The sequence below is a fragment of the Triturus cristatus genome, chromosome 3_1 (genome assembly GCF_964204655.1).
Source record: "Triturus cristatus chromosome 3_1, aTriCri1.1, whole genome shotgun sequence".
Lineage (NCBI taxonomy): Eukaryota > Metazoa > Chordata > Amphibia > Caudata > Salamandridae > Triturus > Triturus cristatus.
Genome location: NC_140583.1, coordinates 915,895,724 through 915,922,364, shown reverse-complemented (window position 1 = coordinate 915,922,364; position 26,641 = coordinate 915,895,724). Strand labels below are relative to the sequence as shown.

Sequence of the window (26,641 nt, the reverse complement as noted above, 5' to 3'; positions counted from 1 at the left end):
AGTATGCTACTAGTAATGATGTGTAAGAAGGACTCTACCACTATGCACTGTCAACCAAGTCTTTCACAAGAGATCAGGATTTATTTCTATTTGGAAAAAGTGACTTCTTCTGGTGTACTTCTATTGGCCCATCAACATTTCTTGGTAGCCAGCAAGAAGCAAGCTTAGTCTTCTGTTGAAGGTGGTGTTGCAATTTGCAAAATATGTACGATAAGGTTTTGAGGTGTCATAGACTCAAGGAGTGACTCTCCATCTGCTGGTTGAAAGAAATCTTTAGACTTGTCAGCTATAGGAGCATTGTAGCAGGCTTCAACACACAAAACCAGATGACCCACTTGAGAAAAAGTGGCTTGGGGGCAGGAATTGTTTCCTTTTTAGGTTATTTTCTTGCGATAAATCAGTTAATAGATGCATATATATGTCTGAAGCGACTGTGTTTTCTGCTACCCATCATTACTTGTCAAACTTGCTAATAACGTAGGAAGCAGGTTATGATAGTATTAAGTCTGATTTTCTTCTCTGGAAGATGGGGATCTATCCTATGTGCCCTCTGGAATTCTAGAGGCAGTGAGAAGGTGAGTCCTAACGGGTAAGGAGAAAGTGGGAGTGGAAGCCAGCCATGCCACTACCTTTCATCTTTTTAGGGATCCCTAAGAATAAGATTATCTCACCAGCACCAGTCTTCCAATTAGACATGCTTGCTTTGAAGGTTCCAGATTTCTTGGCTTCAGTCTGCCATGTGGTGGAGTTGATGTTCAACAGATTTCAAACAGTGTTCCTTGCAGTCTGAGTGCTTTTCAAATGAGGTGATGTTTGATAGGATGGAATCACCCTACAATGCTACATTCTAGGTATCGCCTATAATTGTTCCTGTGGAGAATTTTATACAAGTGCGTTCTGCCGTTAATGTTTTCAGAATGACTAACATGTCTCCTATTTTTAATGGCCAGGTTCCCTCTTTCCCTGCACATTCCTCTGAGAATAGTACCCGCCTCACGGACCTCCCTTGAGACATATATGGGGCATCTGAGCACATAATAAAGGTAAATTGGTAGCATCAGTCTCAAGGGACACCAGGTGGTCACAGACAGGTGTAGGAAAATAATATGTTGCCTCTGCAAAGCTTTCTGTTTTGGTATGTGCTGATCAGGTTAAACTAGAAATGTGAAGCATATAAGGTCACAGAGAATGGTGGCAATGGTCCAGGTGGCTAGCGACAAAGGTGCCCAGGTTTGGGCCCTGTCACTTCTGGCTGACACAAACTCAGTGCGAGATGAAGGATGAGTAAGCAAAGGGCCAACAAGGAGCAGAAGGAGATCCTTGGATAGCTTTAAACGGTGACATGGTTAACAGGGTTAGATGAGCTGGTCAGTGATCAAAATGGGTGAAAAAGAGGAAGCAGTATTTTCCTCAATGGTACTGTCACAAAGAGAATTGAAACCTAGTATGATAATTCAGGTGTGTCTCATTGAGTGCTATTGCTGGAGCGAGGTTTTCCTTAAGAAACGTATCCCTCCTCCATTTCATCATTTTGAATTAACATGAATAACTGATTAACATTAATGGTATTAATTGTTTGCTGTGTTTAATTAATCAACATTACTAATTAGAAAATATACGTGGGAATCGCATATGCATGGCTTGATTGATACGTAAACTAAATTCGTACGCATACTAATATCAGATATTTAGAATTTGCATGTTTAATGTTGCCTTTGTGATGTGATTTGTGAATCATGCTTTAAATTGTGAGTATAAACTGCAATGTGTGTTGCTTTTGGCTAGATAAATACATACACATAGTGGGTTTAGTGAGGGAATAACATTTTAATAGTCATTTCTATGTAATAATTACGTTTTATGTTTCTTTGCTTAAGTTGACCTTTCTGGAGTGGCCACAAAATGGCTGCCATCCCTATTCTGACACCCCGACAAGACAGAGAAGTCACTGAGTGAAGTGCGCCTGCGCTAAAAGATGAGCAACAATAACCTCGTCCTGACACCAGGCAGACTGTATCCGTGAAGGTCATCCTGGGAGGAGCGCCAAGCACCAAACAATGGATTTACTAAAACTATGAACTATTATATTTGATGACACAAAGGAGACGACCCTGCATGGGAATCAACATGCCCTGAATGAACTAGAAACTGTTGCAAATGTACCCAAATTTTGAGAAGCTGCATCTAATGCTACATTTGATGTATGAGAAGCAGGAAGAATGATCCTGGTTAACCAATTAAAATTGTTTTGTAACATGTATTGAAACATTTGCCGATAAAAATTTATTATAAAAGTAGACTAGAGAGGGTAGGTCTTTTAGTCGACTCTTTGAGCTTACTTCTTCGCACCCCATCACTTTACCAGATAGCCTGACGTTATGCTGACGGAGAGGACTGTGACACTGCTGGATAGCTGCTGCCAGAGACTCTGATGGACTGATCAGATGCCCAATTAATTTACGAACTGATTCTTTGATTTATGGGCATAGAGACGAAAGATCTGAAATTGACATAGAGGACGACATTTAGCCAGATTAGGTAAATATGCGAACCAAATATTGAATGCTATATGATTTCCTTATGCTTAAATTAGATAAGCATATTGTTTGCATGTAAAGAACTGTGTCGGGTTATTATTTGAAGTATTTCAATGTATATTGTTTAGAAGAATTAAGGGTTGCTATTCCCAGCAACTGGCTGATCCATGGCCAATAGTATGGGAGGAACTGCTAGGTTATCATGTATTGAGATCCTGGTGAGGTAGGGAGGTATAGGTAAACTTGTTGATACTCATCAGGTGATTGGTGCACTCTTCCTCCCATTTCCAGCGCATGGAATAAAAGGAAAGAAACTTCCCTCTCTTGAGGACCATTGATCTGAAAGTAGAATGAATGTTTGGTGTTATTGGCCCCACCAGTGAATGAGTGAATGATTTGTGGTCTGGTCTGTAGCGAGGGGATTTGTAGCGTTCAGCGCTGGAGCACTATTAGTCACAAATTAGTCCTCAGGGCATAAAAAGGGTGTACTATTGTACCATATTACCCATTGTCAACACCAGGTATCTCCCACCACTCGATCACGAGCAACCAGTAGCTTCCAGACACATTCAGAGCATCTCATAGCCTTGAGCTCATTTTTAAATAAGCACAGGGTCACATTTTCTTTTTAAAGCTAAGGGAAGGCTGTGTTTATTTTACGTTATCATCATCAGGCTGCATGTAGCAGGGCCTGAAAATGAGCAGTGCTCAGTCAGATTTATGACCCAGGTTGGGGCACAGACCTGAATTACTGAGGTACTCCTAAATAAAAGTCCTTGTCAACTCAATATTGGAGGGTGAGAACAAATAATATGTTTATGAATACTTTTAAATGGAAGAAAATCAAAATTAAAAGTTAACAATGATTTAGTTAACTCTTCATTTTAATTTTCTCCCATTTCAAACTGTTGCATTTACAAATAGCATGCCTCTTTCTCCCAGTGGCCAGTAGATATATGCCATATTTGGGAACTCAAAAATACAGTCATTTGTTTAAATGATAGAAATGTAATGTAAAGAAAAGTATTTTTATGAAACATTGTCTTAAAGATTTTCTCAACTTAAGCCAATTATGTCCTAATGTATATTTATTGTCTTTAAATTCCTCACATTTTAACAAATGGCTATATTTTTTTTGTTATATATATGGCACCGTATCTACAGGTAACTAAGAGCAAGATGCCTAGAGTTTGTAAATGTGACACTTGGAAATGGGAGAACATTTAAATGAAGAGTTTAATGGAATCCTAAGTGTCTCCATTACACACAGTAGGCATCTTGCTCCAAGTGGTTGGTAGACACTGTGCCATATTTACAACTGGATAACACAGCCATTATTTAAGTTGTCGAAATTTAAAGTGTTGAAAAATGTTCCATGTTATGAATATTTTTGCAAGGCATTTTTCTGCACTTTAAATTTCTCCTATTTAAAAAAAAAATAGTTGTATGTTTGTTTTACACATGTAATTGTGCCAAATATGGCAAAAATGTATGTCCTTTCCACAACAACATACAGCAAATGGTCACAGTCAACCATACACTTATCCCATTCATTCACACACGTTTATACATCCCCGAATACCACGCTCTGACTGATACACATGGCAGCCCTGTCATGGTGCTCCTAGTCAAGGTATTTTGTTCAAACCATAGTATCTGGCTCTATGGACATTAGCTTTGAAGTCAATGAAGCTGGGCCTAGTGGGGGGTGTCTGGTAACAATGTGCGAGTTGCTGTCTTTAGTAGCTCACACTGATTTTTACTGAACAAAAGTAGCTCTCACTACAGAAAAGGTTGGAGACCGCTTTTCAATAGTGTATTTATTTTGTCACTGAGATTCACTGCACACAATGGCAAATTGAGCAGCATCTCACAGCAGGTATCCTCTGGGGAGTAACAGTGGTAAAGCTTAGAAGGCAAGGGGTGGAAGTAAGAAGAGAGAACTGTAGGCATTGAAGTTTCAAAAATTAGGTGTCACTCACTCCTATGAAGATATCCACTAGTAATGGAACTTTTTCTCACATCACAACCCTTTTCAAGTTACCTGTTGGAAATAAGGCAGTCTCAACCATTGGTTGCCATATGTTCTCTTGAATTAGATTTGTGAGTGGGGCCATCGTCACTGTAGGTGGAGAGCCTGGTGGTGGCCTCAAGTAGTCATAGTGCTCTGAGTGAGCCCCTAGGTGTCTGCTACATGTTGAGACTAACCCAGCTATAGATATCATTGATACCTAGCACAGCTTCAGTGTTCACATTGGAGGGTGAAGGCACCTTAGCAGTGTGTGATCTTTCCAGCATCACAGTGAAGAATACAAGATGAGGGAAGCATCCAGTTTCTAAGCCAGTAACCACTGAGCAGTCAGGACCGATTGGACTCTGTATCATGATATGGAAGCACAGTGAGCCAACATCCCCAGGGTTTTAGTCTTCATCACTGAGACACTGGTGGTGCAAGATGTTATTCGAGGTCAGTGGTCATCCAGTCTCTGGTAAGTGCCTTCAAGAATAACTAGTAAAGCTAAGAAACCAGCTAAAAGCCCTAAACCATGGTGGATAAAAACATGTCTACCTTTCTTCTCTTTGGCCAAGCCATGTCTCAAAAATAACCTTCAAATGATATTCACCTAGCTTATCCGTAGGTTAGCAGACTTTAAAAACTACTCGCACCCTACCACCTTAACATAAAAACAGCAAGCCTTTAGTAATAAACTCAGTCAATATAATTGTTGAAAATTAGGTCTCTAGTTGGCAGTGGTTTGCATCCTGTCCAAGTAGGGACCATCAATCTAGTCAGGGTAAGGGAGTCACACAGCTAAGATAACCCTTGCCACCCCCTTGGTACCTTGGCACGGGCAGTCAGACTTATCTCAGAGGCAATGTGTAAAGCATTTGTACTCACAGACACACAGCAATACAGTGAAAACATTACAAAAGGAATCCACACCAGTTTAGAAAAAAAGCCAATATTTATCTGAATAAAACAAAACCCAAGTGACAAAAATCCAACATACACAAGTCAAGATATCATTTTTAATAGGTTAAATAAATTTAGTCCGTAGATCTCATTGGATGCGTTCTTTTTAGCACAAAGTACCGTAGATGAAAGAGGCGCAGGGGAGGTGAGGCACCAGAAAACAAAGTGATGTGTCGAATCCTTTCTCCACAGGAGAGATGAAGAGTTGGTTCCTTACTGCTAACAGAGGAGGTGATGTTTCGGTGTATTACTGGAAGGGGAGGTGATGTGTCGAATTTCAGACACGTGCCTCGGTTCCTTACTGCGGCCTAGTATCGATGAAGAGTCGGCATCAAGGGACGATGCGTTGAAAATCCAGATGCTCTGCGTCGATACGGTGACGGCGAAGCAGGTGCTGCGTTGATTTCGCAGCCACGAAGCAGGTGCTGCATCGATCCACCAGCCGTGATGCGGGTGCTGCATTGGAGTCGGAGCGGGTGCCACAGACGTCATTGACACAGTGCTCCAGACTCGTGCTACTGTGGGTTTTTAAGCCACAAAGCAAATACAGCATTGATTCTTCAGCCTCAAAGCAGGCGCTACGTCGATCTTTCTACCGCACTGCAGGTGCTGCATCGAGAAAAAGGGCGCTGAGAGTTGATGCATGGATTTTCTCACCAGGGTACACTTCCAAGGGCCAAGGAACTGGATTTGGCACCACTTGGCAAGTTAGGGCTCTCAGCTGAAGAGCCCAGGCACTGGTAGGTGAAGTCTTTGATGGCCCTGACACTTCTTAAAGGAGTCAATCATTCACAAGCCCTTGGAGAACCTTTCACTCCTAGAACAGAATCAGCAAGCAGCATGCCAGCACAAAAAAGCAACAGCAGGCAGAGTGGCAGTCCCTCCTAAAGCATCCAGCTCTTCTTCCTGGCAGAATGTCCTCAGTCTAGAAGTGTTCTGATTTTGCAGTGTCAGAGTACCATATATATACCCCTTTCTACCTTTGAAATAGGCAAACTTCAAAGGAAAATCTTTGTAGTGCACATACCCTGCTTCTTCATGACCTGGCTCCAGCCACACTACAGGGGAGGTGGAGACAGCCTTGTGTGAGGAGAGGCACAGCCCTACTTAGGTGTCAGTGACAACTCCTTTCACCGCTCTAGCTCAGGAAGACCCATCAGCCTGGTGATGGGCCATCAGAATATGCATGGCACACCTCAGCTCCCTTTGTGTAATTGTCTAGAGTGAATGCACAACAGCCCATCTGACAGCCATCACAGACATGTATTCTGCAAACAGGTAGAGGCACAGAATGGTTAAGAAAGAAAATACCCACTTTGTAAAAGTGGCATTTCAAACACACAATTTAAAAACCAACTTCACTAAAAGATGTATTTTTAAATTGTGAGTTCAGAGACCCCAAACTCAAAATCTCTATCAGCTTTCAATGGTAAATTATACTTGAATGATATTTCAAGGCAATCCCCAGTTCACCCTATGGGAGAGATAGTCCTAGCAATAGTGAAATACTAAATTAGCAGTATTTTACCATTTGGACATGTAAAACGCAAGAGCACATGTCCTACCTTTTAAATACACTGCACCCTACCCATGGGGCTAACTTGGGACTACTTAGGGGTGCCATACATTTAATAAAAGGGAAGGTTTGGGCCTGGCAAGTGGTTGCACTTGCCAGGTCGAAATGGCAGTTTAAAACTGCACTCACAAACACGGCAGTGGCAGGTCTGAGACATGTTTGTAGGGTTACTCATATGGGTGGCACAATCAGCGCCACAGGCCCACTAGTAGCATTTGATTTACAGGCCCTGGGCTCAACTGGTGCACTTTACTAGGGGCTTACCAGTAAATCAAATATGCCAGTCATGGACAAACCAATCACAAATACAATTTACGCAAGGAGCACTTGCACATTTAGCACTGGTCATTAGTGGTAAAGTGCCCAGAGTTCTAAAACCAGCAAACACAAAATGCAGCACACAGTCAAAAACAGGAAGTCAGAAGCAAAATGACAGGGCTAACAATAATGATATCATTATGATAAGAAAAACATATTTTCCTCTCCCTCATTATTATTCATGTTGGCACAAAAATATCTATCTCCTTACCTTTTTTAGTTTAGCAGCAATGAACTCCTGCTCAGCGTGTGAATGTATTGTTAAAAGACTGCCACCAAGCCATCCACAGACAAATCTAAAGGACTCAAAGTTTGACGCATCACCATAAAAGAAGTAATTAGCTCCTCGAAAGAACATCCATGGTAACTCTACAACACAGAATAAACGGTATGTAAATCCTTGTGGCCTGATCATCCGAGTTTTACATAATTAAGTTGTTCTTAAAGATTAACAGGCGAGTTATATGTGAGTTATATAAATAAAAAATCGAAGGAACAAACTCAATTTTAAATAAATATACAAGTACTTAACACAAGGACATGTACAGCAAGAAAGTTAAACCTAAATCAACTGAAAAAATTAAATTGCATGTAGTCCAAAAAACCTCACTGGTTTAATTAATGGTACTCAGATTGTCCGGCAATTTTAACTATTAAATCCTGAAAGTCAGGAATAAAAATGCTTACTTTTCCAACCGTACAAGATTGACTACATGTTTCAAGATTCTGAGCTGGAGAAGCCATGCCTTCACTGACAGCCACTTTCTGGCTAGTGAAAGTATCTTTCAAAGAGTCATGTGAAAACAGTGTGAAAACTGTGTGCTGCTTACACTGTTTTACAGACTACTGTTAAAAGACTTGGAAATTCCACTTGTAGCCAGTGCAGTTCAGAAAAGGCAATTTTAATGAACTAGCGACCAGCAACCCCAAATGAGATGAGAGCAATGCTTGTCTTAGTACCTCAATATAAATAAGACTTGTTGAAGTAGGAAGCGTTCTCTTATGAGAGCAGATTGAACCAATGGCAGGCTAAATATTCAGAATGGGCTCCCCTTTACCCATCTGCATACTTTCAAACACATTCTATCAGAGTCCTTAGTTCCCCTTGCAAGTACAGTGTATGACTAAATCTTTCCCAAGAATAAAACATTAGCCTCTTTTAAAATGAGTTTGAACAGTGCATTTTCATTGAATATTTTCTCAAATATGTTGGCTAAAAACCATAATATCTTTGAGACAGTTCAGAATAAAAGAACATTAAAGACATCATGGTTTGTCACACTCCCTAGCAGTATTACTGTCACTTTACCAGTGAATATTGTATTAGAATTCATGAGCCAGAAAACAATCCTAATAGTTGTCCAACTTTCCCTTACCATTCCTCTGTCAGACACTCTCTCTTTCTTCTTCGTTATCTGCCAGAAGTTCCTAATTTTGCAGATGTACCTGACTCTGCCTAGCTACTCAGAAGATCCACCTTTAGATACATCATTCCCCGTTCTGATATTTTCTCACTTTTGGGTAGTTCCCACTCCATGTATTTCTTCTTTCTCCTCAGCAGTTCCCAGGGCCCAGCCATGTTATGGGTAAAGGGATGGTGGAGTTTGGTTTTATCATATTTCTGCTATCTTACCCCCACTATTGACCAGGCTGGTAAGTGACCAACACAATGTGCACATTGTGCCTCCAGTGCTTATGAAAATTTATTGAAAAGGTTGCTAGTGATGCTCAACATCTGGTACCAGTACCGAAGAGGGCCCGTTCTCATAGCGGCTGAACTTGCTTCATGATTGAAAGAAGGAGACCTCCACTTGGGAGTTATCTGAGTAGTGTGCCCCATCCCTCAGAACTAAAGGTACTTGGTGTCCCTGCTTCTGTACAACTTAGCACCCCATTTCAGAAGAAGATGCAAGCAAATAACAGCTGTTTCTGATAAGCAAAATACTACAGTATACAAAAAAGTGATGGATGGAATGCTTGTATTTATCTCAGCCACTGTTAATTCCTCAGGCTGAATCCCAATCCATTGTGCTATCACCAGTGGCTGAGATTAATTCAAGCATCCCATCCATCACTTTTTTCATACTTTAGTATGTTTCCCTAATTGGGATGGGTATGCCCAGACGTGTGTCCCGTGCACCCTGTGTCACTGGAGCCAAGCTATACCTGGCTGATGAGTCCGTAACAAGGGCGAAACCGGTCCTTGGTTGCTTGTGTTTCAGTTCAAGGAGGGCCTTGCTTGGCAGTTTGGGCTGGACTTGGAGCAAAGTCAAGACTGATTTGCATATAGTTGGGTCCAATCTTTGGTGGCATGGTGTGCCGAATCGCCTAGGTTGCAGCCCTGAGTAATTACCTGTGGCTGAGACTTATTCAAGTCTTTTTTACCCATCGTTTTTTGTATACTTAAGCAAAATACTACAGCATTAAAAACACTGAACCATCAATATTAATGAAAATCTCACAATGCAAAGCCATTGATTGTACTAAGCCAATGCTGATTCTGAGTAACCTTTCACAGAGAAATTTGAAGATTAACAGTGACATGATTCCTTCACCCTTTGCACGAAAACAGTGGTCACTTTTACCAACACGAAAAGAGGCATTTAGAGCCTATCAATAATGCCCACTTAAGGAACATGAGGTAAACAATGCTCATGTTGAGCCTCTGACTAATGACCTGGCAACACATTGTGATAAACAAGGAGTGAATGGAACTCTGACTGATGCTGATCAGCACCATCACCGACTGGCACTTCTAGAAGCCAAGTAGCAAAGTAGCAGTAGACCGCACGATATAAAGCAAAGAAGATAAGAGGATACTGGGATATTCCTAATACTGATCACAGTTGGGACCAAGACACTTTGATAATATCCAGCTGATAATACTCAGCATTGATGGTACTGACTCTTTCAAGACAATACTCACTAATAAGTGCTGGGATGCCTCAGGGTAGCTATGCGCTCTATAAATGTTTATTTATTTCAATCATAAAACAGAGTTAAATTATGATACTGAACAAATAATAGTACTAGGTCATTGATAATACTTGCCATTATCCTATCCAGCCAGGGATGATCCAGCATCTCTTTTAATACTGAGTCACAGATAATACCAAAGAGAAATGTGTTTGTAACCAAAATTTCACATGTTTCAATCCTAGTAAGTGTAACTGTCCTTTTCCCTTCCCGGGGAAATAAATGAATACGTTGGGTTGGTTAATAACACCACCTAATGAGGTGCCAAAAGATAATTCAATGTTCTGCCAATGTGATCATATTTATGTTTTTGCTCAGTTTTCATTCTGGGGTGGTGCGGGGTGTTGATGAAGACATATCTCCTGGCTATATAGCATCTTTTAATTATATTTTACATTTTTGCAAAAGTTCTTTAAATATAAAACATTTCCTTTTTTTTATGTAATCTTCCATTAATATACCAACCCGAGATGTTATAATTACATTATTTACATAATTTCTAGAGTGTAGTATAATTAGTTAATACATTAAGCAAGATTGCAAAATATACTTCATTACTTAGAGTTGTTTTTCATTAAAGAATCCTAAATGTACAGGGCACGATATTTTTTGATGCAGTCACAACTTATACAGCAAATGTAAAGAGCCATGGCAATACAGTACAGTAAATGCAATACCCTATGTAAGGCAATTTGTTATCACACCCCTTTCACTCTTTGAGTCAATGGTAAATGCTCCAACACTCTCTGAACTAATTCGTCCCTGCAAAACAGCGCACACAAAGAGACAATACTATTGCTATGATATGTGCCTGCATGTGAGTTTGTTTATGGGCCACAGGACAGATTTTTACTTTAAACACTAATAGCCTTTGTCTTAATGGTCAGTTACAGAAAGATTGAATTGTAACTCTAGACCGCTACTAGAAATCAAGCTTGCATAGTTCAGATAAGGACTGGGTGTAGAATATGTTTTAAAACCTTTAATTTAAAACACTTCCATTTAAAAACAACAGACAAGAATAGCCAAAAATAACATTTTCTTAGATATCTCTTCAGTTTAAGGGTAAGAGCCTTATGAGTGAAAAATGTGATTGTGCTAACTTCTAAGCTAATTTTCTATCTGCACTCCTTGAAAATGTGCACCCCTCTCACATCTTATCATCCTCAACTCTCTGTTTTCCGACTCCTCTCCTATTGGATAGTAACCTCCACATCTCCACCCGTACTGCTCACATCATAACCTTCACACCGGCAACCATACAGAACTCTTTCATCTACTAAAAGACACCAACATATCTGGCAATCTTTTCAGTCCACAATCTATGAAATATATGTCTCTCACATAATAATTTTTCTCCCACTTGGCTGTACAATCAATCCTTACTCGCTGTCCTGGCATATAGCCTCACTCAAAAGTGCAATATCTCTCCCACCCTTAAATACCACCGTGCAAATCACGCCTTTCATTTTAGCTTTTAGCCTGTCTGTTCATTATCATTCGTTCCTAAATCATTACAAAAGGTCCTACAAACTTATGAGAAATTGTTTTTTGCATTTAGAAAAATAATGCTTATTAGAACATTGGAATGTTGGGAGCTCCATTGAAGACATTGGAGTACTCCATGATTTTACGGGCCGGTAAAGGTCCGCAAAGTAACATTCTAATGTTGTATTCAAAGGCCTCTCAGAGCCACAGGCAATTTAAACCCCTCGAACTCCGAGAGGCCTTTGTTTCTAATAACCTTATAGCCCTTCGTAGCTGGACTATACCGGCTATTAAAGTCCCGCTCCGTTGTTAAAGTCCCTCGCCTTTGGTTCGGGCCTTTAACGCTGGAGCGTGCCTTTAATAGCTGGTATAGCCGGCTACGGCGGGGTATAAGGCTATATTATAGGTTTGGTTCAGGTAACATTACCAGACCAAACTAGGTCCCGTTGATGAGCTTGAGCATTTCTTTTCATTTGCTTTTTTAAAAAAAATCAAAATTCAGCTGAAGCCATGGTCTGTGTCATTTCTCTAGCTTTCTCTAGCCATGGGAATGTATTTGAAACAGTTTGTAAATCAATCTAAACCTCAGTTGCTATATTGTAAATATGCACAATAGTCCATTACAACAAGTTGTATTTCCCATGCTTCTGTTTAAGGAATTTTTTTTGCTAGTAGGTGTTTTGGAAATCAACAGTTCGATTAGTTTACTGTGTAAGTAACATCTTAGCACAATCTTTCTATGTAATATCAAAATTGTGTGCTGTATTTATCTAATATATTATTAACGGATCTGAAAACTTTGACATTATTGATTTGTGATATTTGCTTTAGGGATAGATTCATTGTTATTATTGTTATTTAGAGAGAGCTAGTCACTAGACATTTTTCTTTAGAAGTTTTTGGATTGCAACATTGGTCATTTAAAAGTGTTGCTTATTATTTTAAAGAAACATTATTGATTATAATTCTGTTTTGACATTAGACATTTTTACTTTGGGCCTAATTACGAGTTTGGCAGTCCATAGGGCCGACAAACTCACGGTGGAGGCGCGGTGGTGGTCGGGGCCAAACCAAACCATCGGTCGGACCGTCGTATTACGAGTATAGCAGTCAGACTTCCTTGGAATTGCTGAAACCACCAGGGATCCGCGATTCCTGGTGTTGGCGCTGCGGTCTTGAGGCCGCAATATGCTTGGTGGTGCTGCTTCGGCACCGGCAAGCATATTAGGAGCTTCCTCACCACCAGCAGTCTCATGGCAGTTCTCACGCAATGGCAATGCTGGCGGTGAGGAAATGTAGGGAGCCCTAGAGGGCCCCCTGTTCCCTCAGGGCCTAGGGATGCATGCAGGGGGATACACAGTGTGCCCCCTGTCTGCATGCTCCCACAGTTCCAGCACTGCATGCACTTTACAGTCCATGCTGTGCTGCAACAAGCTCTCCTATGAGCCTTTGAAAGGCATTTCCGTGGGACCGCCACCGCAGGACCGCCCACCCGGATTACAACTTCTAATCCGGTGGGCAGTCGGCTTTGATGGTGTGGGAGAGGGTCAGGTTGCACCCAGCTCCCACACCACCAAAGTCTAAATCAGGCCCTAATTTATTTATTCCTTGAACACATGGTCCTTTTGTATTTATGGATTATTATTATTATTTGAAAAACTGCTAATGTGCTTTGGTTAGGTAATTGTTTTGTGAGACTTGCCATATTTACACATTCTATGAATTGTCTAATTTTAAATAACATTTGCTTTCTGCAATGATAATGTTGATATTTTAATACAGTGCTGCACATTTTTCTTTAATGGTCTTGGCAAGTAATTAATTGCAGTGAGAGAAAGTTTTTGGTTGAATGACTCTCCCTTTCATGTGAATTGGTCCTCCTTATAAGTTAAATGGATTGGTGCATCAACATAATAGACTCTCACTCCTCATTGCACCTCTCATTGCCTAAACATCTGTACCTCTTTAGCACACCTTTAAGTTGCCCTACTCAATGGGAACAGCCCCCACACACGTGAGAGCCTCCATTATCATGGCCCATCACAACCACTAATCCCCAATAGCATTCTATTGAACATCTTCACAGCTTTTGAAATCATCCAATTCAACTTGCAATACACACTGTTGGGCATCACTACAGCAACAACATCGAACATACTCTCCTTCAACCTCTCTGATCATTCCCACTCTATTTCCTGATGGTCCTTCAACTACCTGTTGTCCCTTACCTATAGGCTTACGGCATCCGGGGCATTCTTTTCTTTTCAATATACACCATCATCCTCTGTGACATCATTCCCACCATTGGTATCTTGATTCAGCTATACAGGAATGACAGCCAAATCTTTTTTCCATCCCTCTGACTTTACTGTTTGTCGTGAATGCCCAGATGTCTTACTGCACTTGATGCTCTTATATTGATCCAAAAATGAAATACATAACTTCCTTGTCTCCGCTGCTCAAAGTACCCTGTCTGCCCCATCCTACCTCTATCTAACATTCTGATCTTTCTCAGCCAACAACCTTTGGTGTGACCTAAAATTCCAAAATGCACCTCAAAAAATGATTTTCTTCCAATTCTACAACTGCTAGTTTCTCTAAGTGTTAGGCATCTGTCAAACGTGCCACTATTGCCAACTCCCACTGCCAAAGATTGTGTCATCACACTAATCAAGTGTCAAATTAAATGGTGTAAAAGCCTTCCTGCAGTGCTGCCTGATTATGCATTCTTCCACAATGACAATGTTATTAACTTCACCACATATGCTCTGCTTAACTGTACCAGACAGTCACCCACTTCAAAAAAGTGACAGCAGAGCAGTTAACTCTCTGCTAAATTTAAAACTTATTATAATCTGCATACCTGGATATTCAAATAAATCCATGGGACTTCCACTTCAATACTCACTGAGACCTTATCTCGTTAAACTTCTTAGTGAACCCTACCTGATAAGCCTCACTGGTGATATAATGATGACAATCGCTGGAACAACTTTGGAGGTCATTTAAAAGAACAAACCTAAGACACATAGGGTCTGATTACGATGTTCAGCAGACATCGTCGCGGTCTCTTGACCGGCCGACCTCTCGTTGTCGGTCCTGACACCGCCATTACAATGTGACAGCACATGGTGCAGTCGTATACTCCCATTTCTCTATTGCAGCTTGTTCTGCGGCTGTAAACCGGCCATAGCACAAGCTCCCATGGAGAAATGGAAGAGTCTGTTAATCCGTGCACCGTGTGGCAGGCCCCTTAAGAACGATGATGGATTCAACCCAGATCTGTGACTGGGGGTGAGTGCCTGAAAAGTTTCAGCGCTCCGTCCATCATCTCCTTGCGTTTGCTTTGTTTGCCCCAAGTTGGCAGGGTATGCCCAGACGTGGGTCCCTTGCTCACTTTGCCACTAGATTCAAGCTCGCCTGGCTGATGAGGGCTGTTAGCCGGAAACCGGTCCCAGAATGCTTGTTTCTGGTCCAGGGAAGACATGGATTGGCAGTTCGGGCTGGACTGTTCCCTTGAGGCACAGGGTCAGACTGATTTGCATATGGCCATGTCTGAACTGGGGTGGTGAAGTGAGCTAAAGAATGATGATGGATTAAACCCAGATCAGATGACTGGGGGTGAGTGCTTGCAATGTTCAACACTCCGTTCACCATCCCCTTTGGTTTTGCTTTGTTCGCCCTAAGTTGGCAGGGTATGCCCAGACGTGGGTCCCTTGCTCACTTTGCCACTGGATTGAAGCTAGCCTGGCTGATGAGGGCTGTTAGCCCGAAACCGGTCCCAGGATGCTTGTTTCCGGTCAAGGGAAGACATGGATTGGCAGTTTGGGCTGGACTGTTCCCATGAGGCACAAGGTCAAGACTGACTTGCATATAGCTGTGTCTGAACTGGGGTGGCGAAGTGAGTTAAAGAACGATGATGGATTTAACCCAGATCTGTGACTGGGGGTGAGTGCCTGAAAAGTTTCTGCGCTCCGTCCATCATCTCCTTGTGTTTGCTTTACCTTAAGGTGCCTGCCACGCGGTGCAGGGATTAACACCTCTGATGGTGCCCCCTCAGCCCACAAACGGAGGCCGTGAAGCAATGGGGGCCCTGCTAGGGGCCCCAAAAGTCACTTTCCGACAGACAAACTTTCCATGTTAGAAAGCCCGACATGGAAAGCCTGTCAGAAACTGACATCGTAATCCCGATGGCGGAAATGCCGTCCTCAGGGATTACGGTGGGACCTCCGACTGGCCGACCGGCTCCTTGAGCCTGTGGGAATACAGCCGGAATGACCGGACGGTTTCACTTTCAACCGTCTGATTTGTAATGCGGTGGTCAAAAGTGGAACTGAAGATGTTGGTTGGAAAGTCTCCGACTGCAGGTCAGAGGCTTTCCGACCAACATCAAAATAGGGCCCATAATGTCTATGTGCAGCTGGCTTAAAAATCGAATATCACTTGTGACACAAATACATGATGCATTATTTATAAAAAAACTGCAGAGGCCAGTTATTTTACAATTAAAATAATTCATAGTCCATAAATCAGAGTAACTATCGTTCTGGCTTAACATGAAATATTAGACCCATTCACATAAAACAGAGTGACAAACTGAATGTGACATTCAAATGCTCTGAACAGTCAAGATGTAAAGATGGAAATAAATTCTTCTTACCACGCACGTGCCAGTCTGGAATCTTTAATTGAACACCTGAGAAAAAATAGATTATGTTTAAATGCTAAAATACCCCAGAATAACATCAGAATCATTTTGAAGGGTCTAAAATGATGATGTTGTCCACAAATAAACAAAATCAAGAGCCCTCCTTTGGTCTCATGCTCAACTACCAGTACCTTTCTAATTCTGTATTTTTAGGTGTGGCTACAGATAGCTTTAGCTGTGTGTTGTCGAACAATTATTGTAAACAATAAAATGCAAAGAGTGAGCTTTTAGTCAGACCTTGTTCATGATTTAAAGGTTTTCATGTCTCTCTCAGTTCCCTCCACAATGACTTTTTTCCCTATTAGTTTTTTTACCCATAGAGCGCTGCTGCTTTACCATTCTATTTTTTTTCTACCGCTGATGATGATGAAACAACTTTTTATTTTTATTTTAACACTCAAGGGGAGCACCTGGCTTTACTCACTCTGTCCCATCCCACTCTTTCCCTGCTTTTTACGACCCCTCCGGCAGCAGGTCGCAAAGTCCTGCAGAGCGCGCCTATTGGTCACTGCCTTGTGACGTCAGTCACCATGAATGCTATGCCAGGGCAGGAAATCTTATCTATTTATTAATAAATTGCAGCCAAGTGAGTTAGCAGCTACAACCTCAGTCAACCCCCAAGGCTGCCGGGAGCGGCACGCATGACACAGCGCACTGCCACCCCTTTAGTTTGGTCAGCATTATCAGCGCTACTACGGCTTGGCAGGCAACAAGGCACTATCTCATTTATGCATGACTTTGTATTTCAGTGCGGTGATGCAGACCATCGCACTGAAATGTTTTAGTCTGATGCGCGATACTTGGCAGGACTTCCTCCCTCTTTGTCCATTGTTCCCCAACCCCTCACATTTCTACATCATTTATTTTGCTCTTTTATTTTTGTTCTCAGTGCATTTGGAGGGCTCAGCAACCGCACACTGTCACCACAGGGGCGTAACACAGGCCCCCGCAGCCCCCTTGGTGCGGGGGCGGCCCCGAGCTACAGGGGGGCCCCCACAGCACAATACTCTGGCCCAAGAGCTCGGATTAGATCCGGAGTGGGGGCCCTGCCGTGTACGTGGAAGGGGGGCTCCCTCAACTTTTGTTACGCCACTGTGTCACCAGGCCTATACACATACACACACATACCACACACACACACGCACACACACAATATACCTATTATTATCAGAATCTGCCATTGACACAAATGCACAAAGTAGAAAAGCAAATTTGTCAGAGACATGCGGCCATCATAGAATTTGTTTTCTTTATGATAAAACCATTGCAAGAGGGCCGCCCACGCAAGCACATGTGTTCTCATGCCCTGGTGGGCCCTTTGGTATTTTCATTAAGGGAGGCAAACAAGCATTGGCAAAGCCTTAAATTATAGATGATTTAATTAAATATAATAATTCTCTCAATAGCTGTGGTGAGGCATATCATCACTGGGCTCAAGCTTTCATAACAAAAATCACTGCTCTTAGTCTTCAAAATTCTTTGAAGCAGTTGCTAGCAATTTGTTGCCTGAAAGCAACAGCTTTCTTGTAATGTATTGTGTGACTGCTGATTCTAAGATAACTTGGGATAAAAGGAGATAATTGAGTTTATACCCACTTTTAGTACGCTTTGGTCACTTCTAGTGGTCGGTTAAACACAGGCACATATTGTTTGCAAGCTATTTTTATTTTTACATTTTTATATTTCTTGTGATAGTGCACAGCTAAAACTAAATAATATAATGCAATCTGTCTTGAACAAATTATGGTTTTAGATTATGGTTTTAGAATTTTTTTCTGAATTTGCAGAAATACATATACCTTCTTTATATATTTAAACCTATGGCTTGCCACCTGTTATTTTAGTTCTCACCGCTTGATCTAGATAACTATTATCCCTCTCTAAAATCACGTTTCCATAAATGTAACTTTGTTCTGTGTTAAACCATTTTGTGCCCTTTTTTCCTACCACTAATGCAGCTTCCAAATATATTCCTTTACTCCCTTATTAAGTCTATTACCCTGGCCACTGTTACAATTTTACATGAATTGGTCATAATCAAGAAACTCCACACCTAATAATTAATTAGCAGCTCAGTTGGGATTTTCATCATGCGACAAGGTCTCAGTGTAATAAAATAAAGATGATCCCAGGCACCCCCTTCTTTTTTTTTTGCCCTAAAGGGTGAGACCAATATATCTCAGCAAACAACCTAGGTGAAAATGTGGGGGATAGGTAAAAAATATATAGGGGGTCAGCATTCAATAACGGTGGCCTGTCATAAGAGGAATTAACATTATTACATGCAAATAAGTATTCGAGCAAACACACAGTATATTTTTATAATCTTTAAAGACTATCTCTCTACTCTCTCCTCTTTTCTGGAGTACTATACTATTTCTTACATGACACTTGAGGCAGAACAGCAAAACATAATTTTAGGAGTTAACAAGTAAGGGTTTCAGTGGTGGTAAAACATGTTTCAGCAAAGCTGCAAAAAGGAAAAAAAATTCAGCAGAACCCAAAATTGATGTTGATTGCAGAATGCTATAAGTTCGAGTATATAGAACATAAACAACAAAGGTATGAGATTCCAAAGAATGATTCTACACTTGTTGGCATCAAATTCAACCTCAATTATGTTTCCAGGCTGTAAACACAATGTGAACCACTATTTACCCTGATCCAGAAGCATTAATTGGAGACCACATGAAGTGCATCTAGGTTTGGCCATCTTAAAAGTCTTGAATTTTGGTGCTCTTTCTATTCGTCAGGGTGTCATGAATCTGCTTGTCCATGCACAGGACAAACAGGTGCATGGGCCAAAACCACAGAGGCACTGAGCCGTACAACCCACTTAATGCTCCTGACAGGGGCATCACAACCACAAGACCTCACTGCATCTGTGCCACGGAAGCACTAGATGAGCAGCAGGTGTTTCCATTTTCCTGACAATTTCAGTATTCAAGAGTTCCAATCAGATAGTAAAATAGTTTTCAGCCCAGATAAATGATTTTTTTTTGTTTTGCTAAGTGTCCTAATTAATGTCAATGACAAAAGTTTGTAAACAAAATGAGATCTGTAATGGAAAAATATGTTCCTTAATCCACAGCATCCTAGGTTTTATCTATATTATGGGCTTTGCAATGACTCCTAAACTAGGGTAGGTTCCAGCAAGTAACAGGCACAGGTGCTGGGAGAAAGGAACACAGATAATCAGACAGTACATGGAGCAACAGGTAGACAAGGACATATCTATGGAAACATGAAATTGGACCTGAGAGAAAGAAGTCATGAGCGCAGATACAGCAACAATGGGGCACTTTATATCTAGACAACAAATTGCATATATGGATATTAATTACCCATTCAACTTAAGGTTGTAAACCTTGGTGGTTTTTACAGTGACTTCATAACCTTTTCAGGCTCCCTTACCTGGCTTCTTTTCTTCATGAACGTTTTAGTGCACCACAGCTTCTGGGTGATTTGTTGATTGTGGTACAATTCTAGGCAACCCAGACAAATACATACTTGCTTTATGTGCCCTATCCACAGTAGTTTATGTATGGCAACCCAGCATAACTTACCTAGTCAGACAAACCACAGGATTTGACAAAATAGAGATCCATAACAAAATTGGATCCAGTTTGAACTCCTTGATCTCCAATTCCCAGTTTCTCATGGAAAATAAAGTGGGGCATACTATGTGGCGGACCCACGTGCTATAAAAACGATTTCGTTCAGTTTGCTAGTTAGAGACCGCTATAAGAAAATACCTTGCATGCCAATCCAATAACAGAATTAGCTCGATCCATGGAATGGTGTCTCTAATAAGGCAGTTGGCAAGTCAATATTTATTTTTATGAAGGGATGGACTCTAACATCTTGTCTTAGAAATCAGAAAGATTTTTATCTTGCAAAAAAGATACTCAACTCACTCGGTACCCTTGGAGTAAAGCCTAACAAAAGAGAGGTGAGGGATTGTAGATTTTGATATGATAAGTGTAATTAAGGCCTGCTGATAACTGTATGGTTTGATTGACACATTTATTTCCTCTAAGTCCTCTTTTGACAGAGGAGTAAAGGATGTTCAACAGTCTGTTGTTGAGGTTTCTGTCTGTTGGGCAGAGAGTGTCTGGGTTGACTGCAATTGTGGTATGCATTTTCCATATTTTTTAATGAATGAATTTGGCCAGTTAAGTACTTCAAGTGGCATGTAGTTCGACGATTGTTGTGGATAAGTCAGGAGTTTGAGCTAATAAGTTATTGAATAGTTTCTTGGTTTGGATTTTAGCTTTTGCTACTTTTAATACTGCATTGAGAAGGTAAAAGATTTGGCATAGAGCACTTTGGAGATGAGGAGAAAGTGAAGATGTGTTTGAAATGATATGTTTGTGGATACTGAGCTGGGTTTGGATTTGTGTTCTTTCGATATAATACCACATACAGTGTTGGTGAAAAATAGAATGAAAGACTTGCAGTTGTATTGCTATAGTGTTAGTGAGGTGCATTTGATCGGATATTGGAATGGCCAGTATAATTTTTAATTGTCAAAAGCCTCTACCATGAGGCTCTCAGTACGTTTGGTGCATTAACACCTCATTGGTATTCGAAATACTGAAGTATCAGTAATTCGGGGTAAGAATGTTACGGAGGGATAAGAACTAAGCATCTTCTTGCCGGACTGACCGTACCGGGCATCAGACATTTCCCCGGGAGGCTGGAAGGGTGGGGGGCGTTTTTGCAGCGGTGGTGGCCTGTTTTGTTACTGGGTGCCAGTCTTTCAGTGGTGCTGCAATATCGGCCAACAGTAACAAAAGCAGCAAGGAAGCATTTCCAGCCTCCGGGGGCCAGGCAGTGCTTGCCCAGACTGGTATGAGAAAATGACCAGGGCTGCTTTGGGTTCCCAGTGTGGCCCTGCCTTCTGGCCACTTTAGAATGGAAAATAACATGTGGAAATTCGTATTACTACACTGATTTTTGCATGCCATTCCTTAATTCTAAACAAACACAAGGAGATGATGGACGGGGCGCTGAAACTTTTAAGACACTCACCCCCAGTCAAAGATCTGGGTTGAATCCATCATCATTCTTTAGCTCACTTTGTCACCCCAGTTCAGACACAGCCATATGCAAATCAGTCTTGACCCTGTTCCGTATGGGAATAGTCCAGCCCAAACTGTCAAGCCAGGTCTTCCCTGGACCAGAAACAAGCATCCTGGGACCGGTTTTGGGGTAACATCCCACATCAGCCAGGCAAGCTTGAAACTAGTGGCATGGTGAGAAAGGGACCCACGTTTGGGCATAACCTGCCAACTTAGGGAGAACAAAGCAAACACAAGGAGATGATTAACGGAGCATTGAAACTTTTCAGACACTCACCCCCAGTCACAGATCTGGGTTGAATCTATCATCATTCTTTAGCTCAATTTGCCACCCCAGTTAAGACCCAGCCATACGCATATCAGTCTTGACCCTGTTCCCCATGGGAATAGTCCAACCCGGACTGCCAAGTCAGGTCTTGCCTGAAATGGAAACTAGCATCCTGGGACCGGTTTCGGGGTAACACCCCTCATCTGCCAGGCCACCTTGAATCCTAGAATGTGACCATTTTGGAGATACGGAGTATAGATTTCTGTTTTGATCCGAACATCCTTGCTAAGTAATTGAGTTATTTCACCAGACTATGTGTTTTTGTTTTGAAAACGTGTTTGTGAATTAATGTCAAATACAGAGAAGTATTTTAAAGAATTGTATTGTACTTTGAAAATAAACTTTAATACTTTAAAGTATTGTTTCAGAGTTGACCTTGATGGAGTATAGAACTTATATGTTTGATTAACCTTTTGGATTCTAAGGCTACATGAGGAAACAAAAAAGAATTCTATTGCATTAAAAATGCATTTGAAATTGCACAATAAATATGCTGGGTTTAAAGATACCAGTGTATGTTTAGGAAACTGATTGGTATCAGGGTGAACAAATATAATTCTGCTGAATGTCTATATTACAGTTTGAAAACATCATCCTGAATGTATATCAGATACAGAGAAAGTGTACTCACAAAACAGAACTTAGTTGTGCTTTTCAGAGAAGGGAGAGTAGTTCAGGCAAAACTTGAGTAATATCAATACATACATTTTGTTTATGTTTCAGTTCCAGTCAGTGTATCACTAATACTCAAGAGTCTGTGACAGTCATATTTTAAAGGTATATAATTTGTTATAGCAAGAGTTTGATGGTTCAATACAAAGATAAGGTATTAACAATCCAATCTTGTTTTTTAGATATCCCCTACAGCCAAGCAGAGTGACAAGTCAGAGTGGTGATATCTTGAGTCTTTGTTTTCTCTGTTAATCCATTCTCCTTTATCCATGTTTACTGTGAACCAATATGTTATAACTGTGCATGCTTGACTGTGGCTGGAGAAGAATGGAACAGTTAATTGCTCCGGATTTCAGGCTGGTGTATTTTAACAAGACCCTAACTTTTTTTATACCCGTGGAGGGACATTTTCAATGCACAAGGTTGCTATTTGTATTTGTTTTAACAGGATATGTTTTCTAGAAAATTACCACTACATTGTTCAAGGGGCGAAGACACATGGTGTATCCCTTGGTTTTTGGGGATTGTTCTTACTTAACTGGCCATGGACACACAGGGCAATAATTGAATTTTTTCTCCACATGGCTGAGGCTGTTTATATTTTTGCAAGGCTTTAGATTATGGAACCCCATTATCAAGGGTTGTATATTACAGCATCATGCCCCACAGGAAAGTGACACACTCCATCGAATACACTACATGGCCTAGGTTAGCTTTTTGAAGTAATTTAACACTATTGCTACCATACTATCTTATTTCGAGAACTACCTTTGTTTTGTTAATTCTATTACATATTGTTTTCTTAAGAGTGAAAGCAGCTTTTCACTGTCAGTTTAAATATTATTTGATGTAATTATTATCCTTCATGAAAACATTGCACTTTTCTGATATTTAAATTGTGTAATAAATGTTATTATTTGTATCTATTGTTGTTCTAATCCCAGCCTTAAAACTAATGATTACTTAAAATTTGTTAAAATTATTTTTTTATTTTATTCCTCATTCCAATATATCCTAATATTATTCATTATTTTAATTGGTTTTACCTTAATCCTCATTCTATACTCATGTTAACCTTTAAATATTGGAATAGAACAATATGGCCAGGATACCCAGGATGTTGCGAGGAATTCTCAGACAGCAATTGTATAAAATCTTAGACTCTACGTCGGGGTGGAGGGGAGGTATCAGGGGCTTACTGTGCATGTGTTTGTGTTTTACGAGTTTGGCTTGGTTTCTTTTTGTGGGGATGAAGAAACACAATTTATCCTGAGGAATAATGTGTATGTACATGACCTGGTTGGGTCACATTGGTGGTAAAACCAAATACAACCTCTTGTGAAAAAAATATTAAAATTAAAAAGAATTACCTGGTTTTCTGAAAGCAATTCTACACCTGAAACTAATGTTTTCTGTAATTTGTTAGGTGATAAATAGCTTTCTTATTTTCTTTTTTTAAATTTCATTTGCATTTTCAACACATTTAAAAAAAAAAAAAAAAAATATATATATATAATGCAATTAATATATAACATTACTAATATTGTGTTATTGCTAAATAATAAGAATTCTATTACAATTACCGTATTTGGTGGGAACTCCTGACTCCTTTTTTTTTGTATCAAGATAATAAAACGACTTAAATTAACAATATTTGGACTTGGATGATGGGGGAACGGCGGTCCGAAATGTGCAGTTCTAACATTACGCTGCACACCTGCAGCATGCAGCTATATGTCTCAAAGAGTCAGATAATAAGGAGAAATGGCTCATGGGGACTGAATTCGGGAAAGACACTCTGTCCCAGTTGTTGGTGCGAGGGGCAGGTCGGAGCTCCCAGTTCTGTATCTGTTTAAACACATGGCGGAAATATGGAGAAGGTGATTCAAAAAGTACTCCGCAGAGCCCCCTCAAGTAGGGAGTTACAATGTTGGGATCTGGCTCTCTTTATGGACATTCACATACATAACCATGTCTATGGAGCAATGGCAGGAGGGGGGGTGTCTGGAAGTGGGGATATTTACCCAGGGGATACCTTCATCTCTTTCCAAGATGCACAGAATTTTTTTGGGATAGGACCAACCTATTTTTTACATTATGACAAGTTTGAGAGTGTGGCGAAGGAGCTCTGGGCGGATTTTCCTGTGGTGCTGGGGCCCTCTAGGGTCCCATATGGCCTTGTTGGGTGGGGAGAGGGACACCACTTAATTACCCACTTTTACAAACCCCTTAGGAGAGATATACAACCTCGACAATTTCCTGCATGTAGGTCCTGGGAGAGTGCTTTTCGTACACCCATCTCAGATTCGGATTGCGAGAGTGCATCCGGCCTTGTTCGTACCGTGTCCTGTAACAACAGGTTGAAGCTCCTGTATTTTTATTTCCTGCATCATACTTACATCACTCCATATAGCCTCAATAAAATAGACTCTACTAGAGGACCTACACGTGTGTGATGAGGGGAGGTCGGGCCACTTTCATACAGCTAGCATGAGACTGCACACAGCTTCAGGATTACAGGGGAAAAGTGGTGCCACGTGTAGAGATGGACACCAGGATTCGATTTCTGCGGACGCTGCTCTTCAGTCTATTGCTAGTGGTGGTGCTGCCAAAGGGACACAAAATCCCTAACAAACTGGCCCGGTTGGCCTGATTGTTGGCAAAGAGGTGGGTGGTCATTGGGTGGATGGGCACGTGGGTCCCACTTTTGAGACATTGGTTACGAGACCTGTTGGAATGGGGTGGCAGAGGAACAACACATGAGAATATCAGGCACAGATGAGGGGGCGGCTGAGGCCATACTGCTGTGGGCCCAAGTCTGGGTATGTTTGAGGACGACGATGATACGTCCTCCGAGAGTGGCTTCAAGGTGGAGGATTGACTGAGAAAAGAGCTAATGCACTTGTAAATTTTCTGATGACCAAGTGTGTTATGGTATTTCCTTGTATAATGATCAGCTCGCTGCCTTGAATCTATGTATGCACAGCTTAAATTGTCATCAGACAGGTGGATAATCCTGCTCACCGATACTTTATACTAATTGGTTGTAGATGCCTCTGTCATATTTAACTCGAGAATATGTATGAAACTGTCAACACACACTGTATGTTTTGCAGTTTAGTTGATACCAATAAAATACAGTTTAAAAAAAATTAACAATATTGAATATTGAATATTATTCTTCATAATATTCTTTTTAATTATTTTTTAAATAACTTAGATTTCAGTTACTTAATTAATACATTCATCACATGCAAAATGTTATCTTTTAAATGTTTTACTTTCATTTTAATTAAATTAGCTTACATAAATGTCCTTATTATGCTTACTTATGATGATTTAATGGCTGGCATTGTATTAGTAATCTAAATGTAGTGACAATGTGTGACCTGTCAGTGCAATGGTGGGGATGGAGAGGGAAAGTACCCTGTTATCTGTCCTTTACTTTATATTGAAATGGGGACACTGCTTATCTTAAATTCTCTAGGTGTGCCATCCGCTGGCTCTCAATATCCTTTCATCTTGTTGGATTCATTCTAGTCATCCTCCATTATTTGTGAAAGGGACTCTCTCCCCTTTTCCAGTAATTGAATGGTTACCAAACTGCATAATGAGAAACCTTATGGTGGCAGGGGACGAGATCATTATTTACCCTAAACACCTGGGGGCAGACTTACCAGCCCCATGTGACACTTTTGTGCCGCTGTTGCGTCACTTTTTGTGACATAGTGGTGGAATACACAATGTGCCACATTACAACCAGACGCATCTAGGGAGATGCATCACGTTGTAAAGCCCTGTGTTACATTATACCTGTGTCAGGTATAATGTAAGCAGGGTGGGCATTCCCACGCAAAAAAAGCCTTGTAGAAGTGACTAAGTGAAATCTATAAGATTTCACTGTGCCACTTCTATGGCGCCACTGCGTCAAAACCCTACGCCTCCTTGGAGCAGGCGTAAGGAGTAATGCAGTGTATTAA

At 40.9% G+C, this 26,641-nt stretch overlaps 1 protein-coding gene across 1 annotated transcript in view; it reads right to left on the bottom strand.

Moving 5' to 3' along the window:
* PLA2R1 (phospholipase A2 receptor 1) overlaps positions 1 to 26,641 on the bottom strand; it is a 946,386-nt gene that overhangs the window by 232,887 nt on the left and 686,858 nt on the right. The window contains exons 16-17 of the mRNA XM_085645464.1: positions 16,530 to 16,565; positions 7,617 to 7,774 (exon numbers count right to left, since the gene is read on the bottom strand). Of these exons, the coding sequence (XP_085501590.1) occupies positions 7,617 to 7,774; positions 16,530 to 16,565 (194 nt within the window). The remainder of the gene's footprint in view (positions 1 to 7,616; positions 7,775 to 16,529; positions 16,566 to 26,641) is intronic.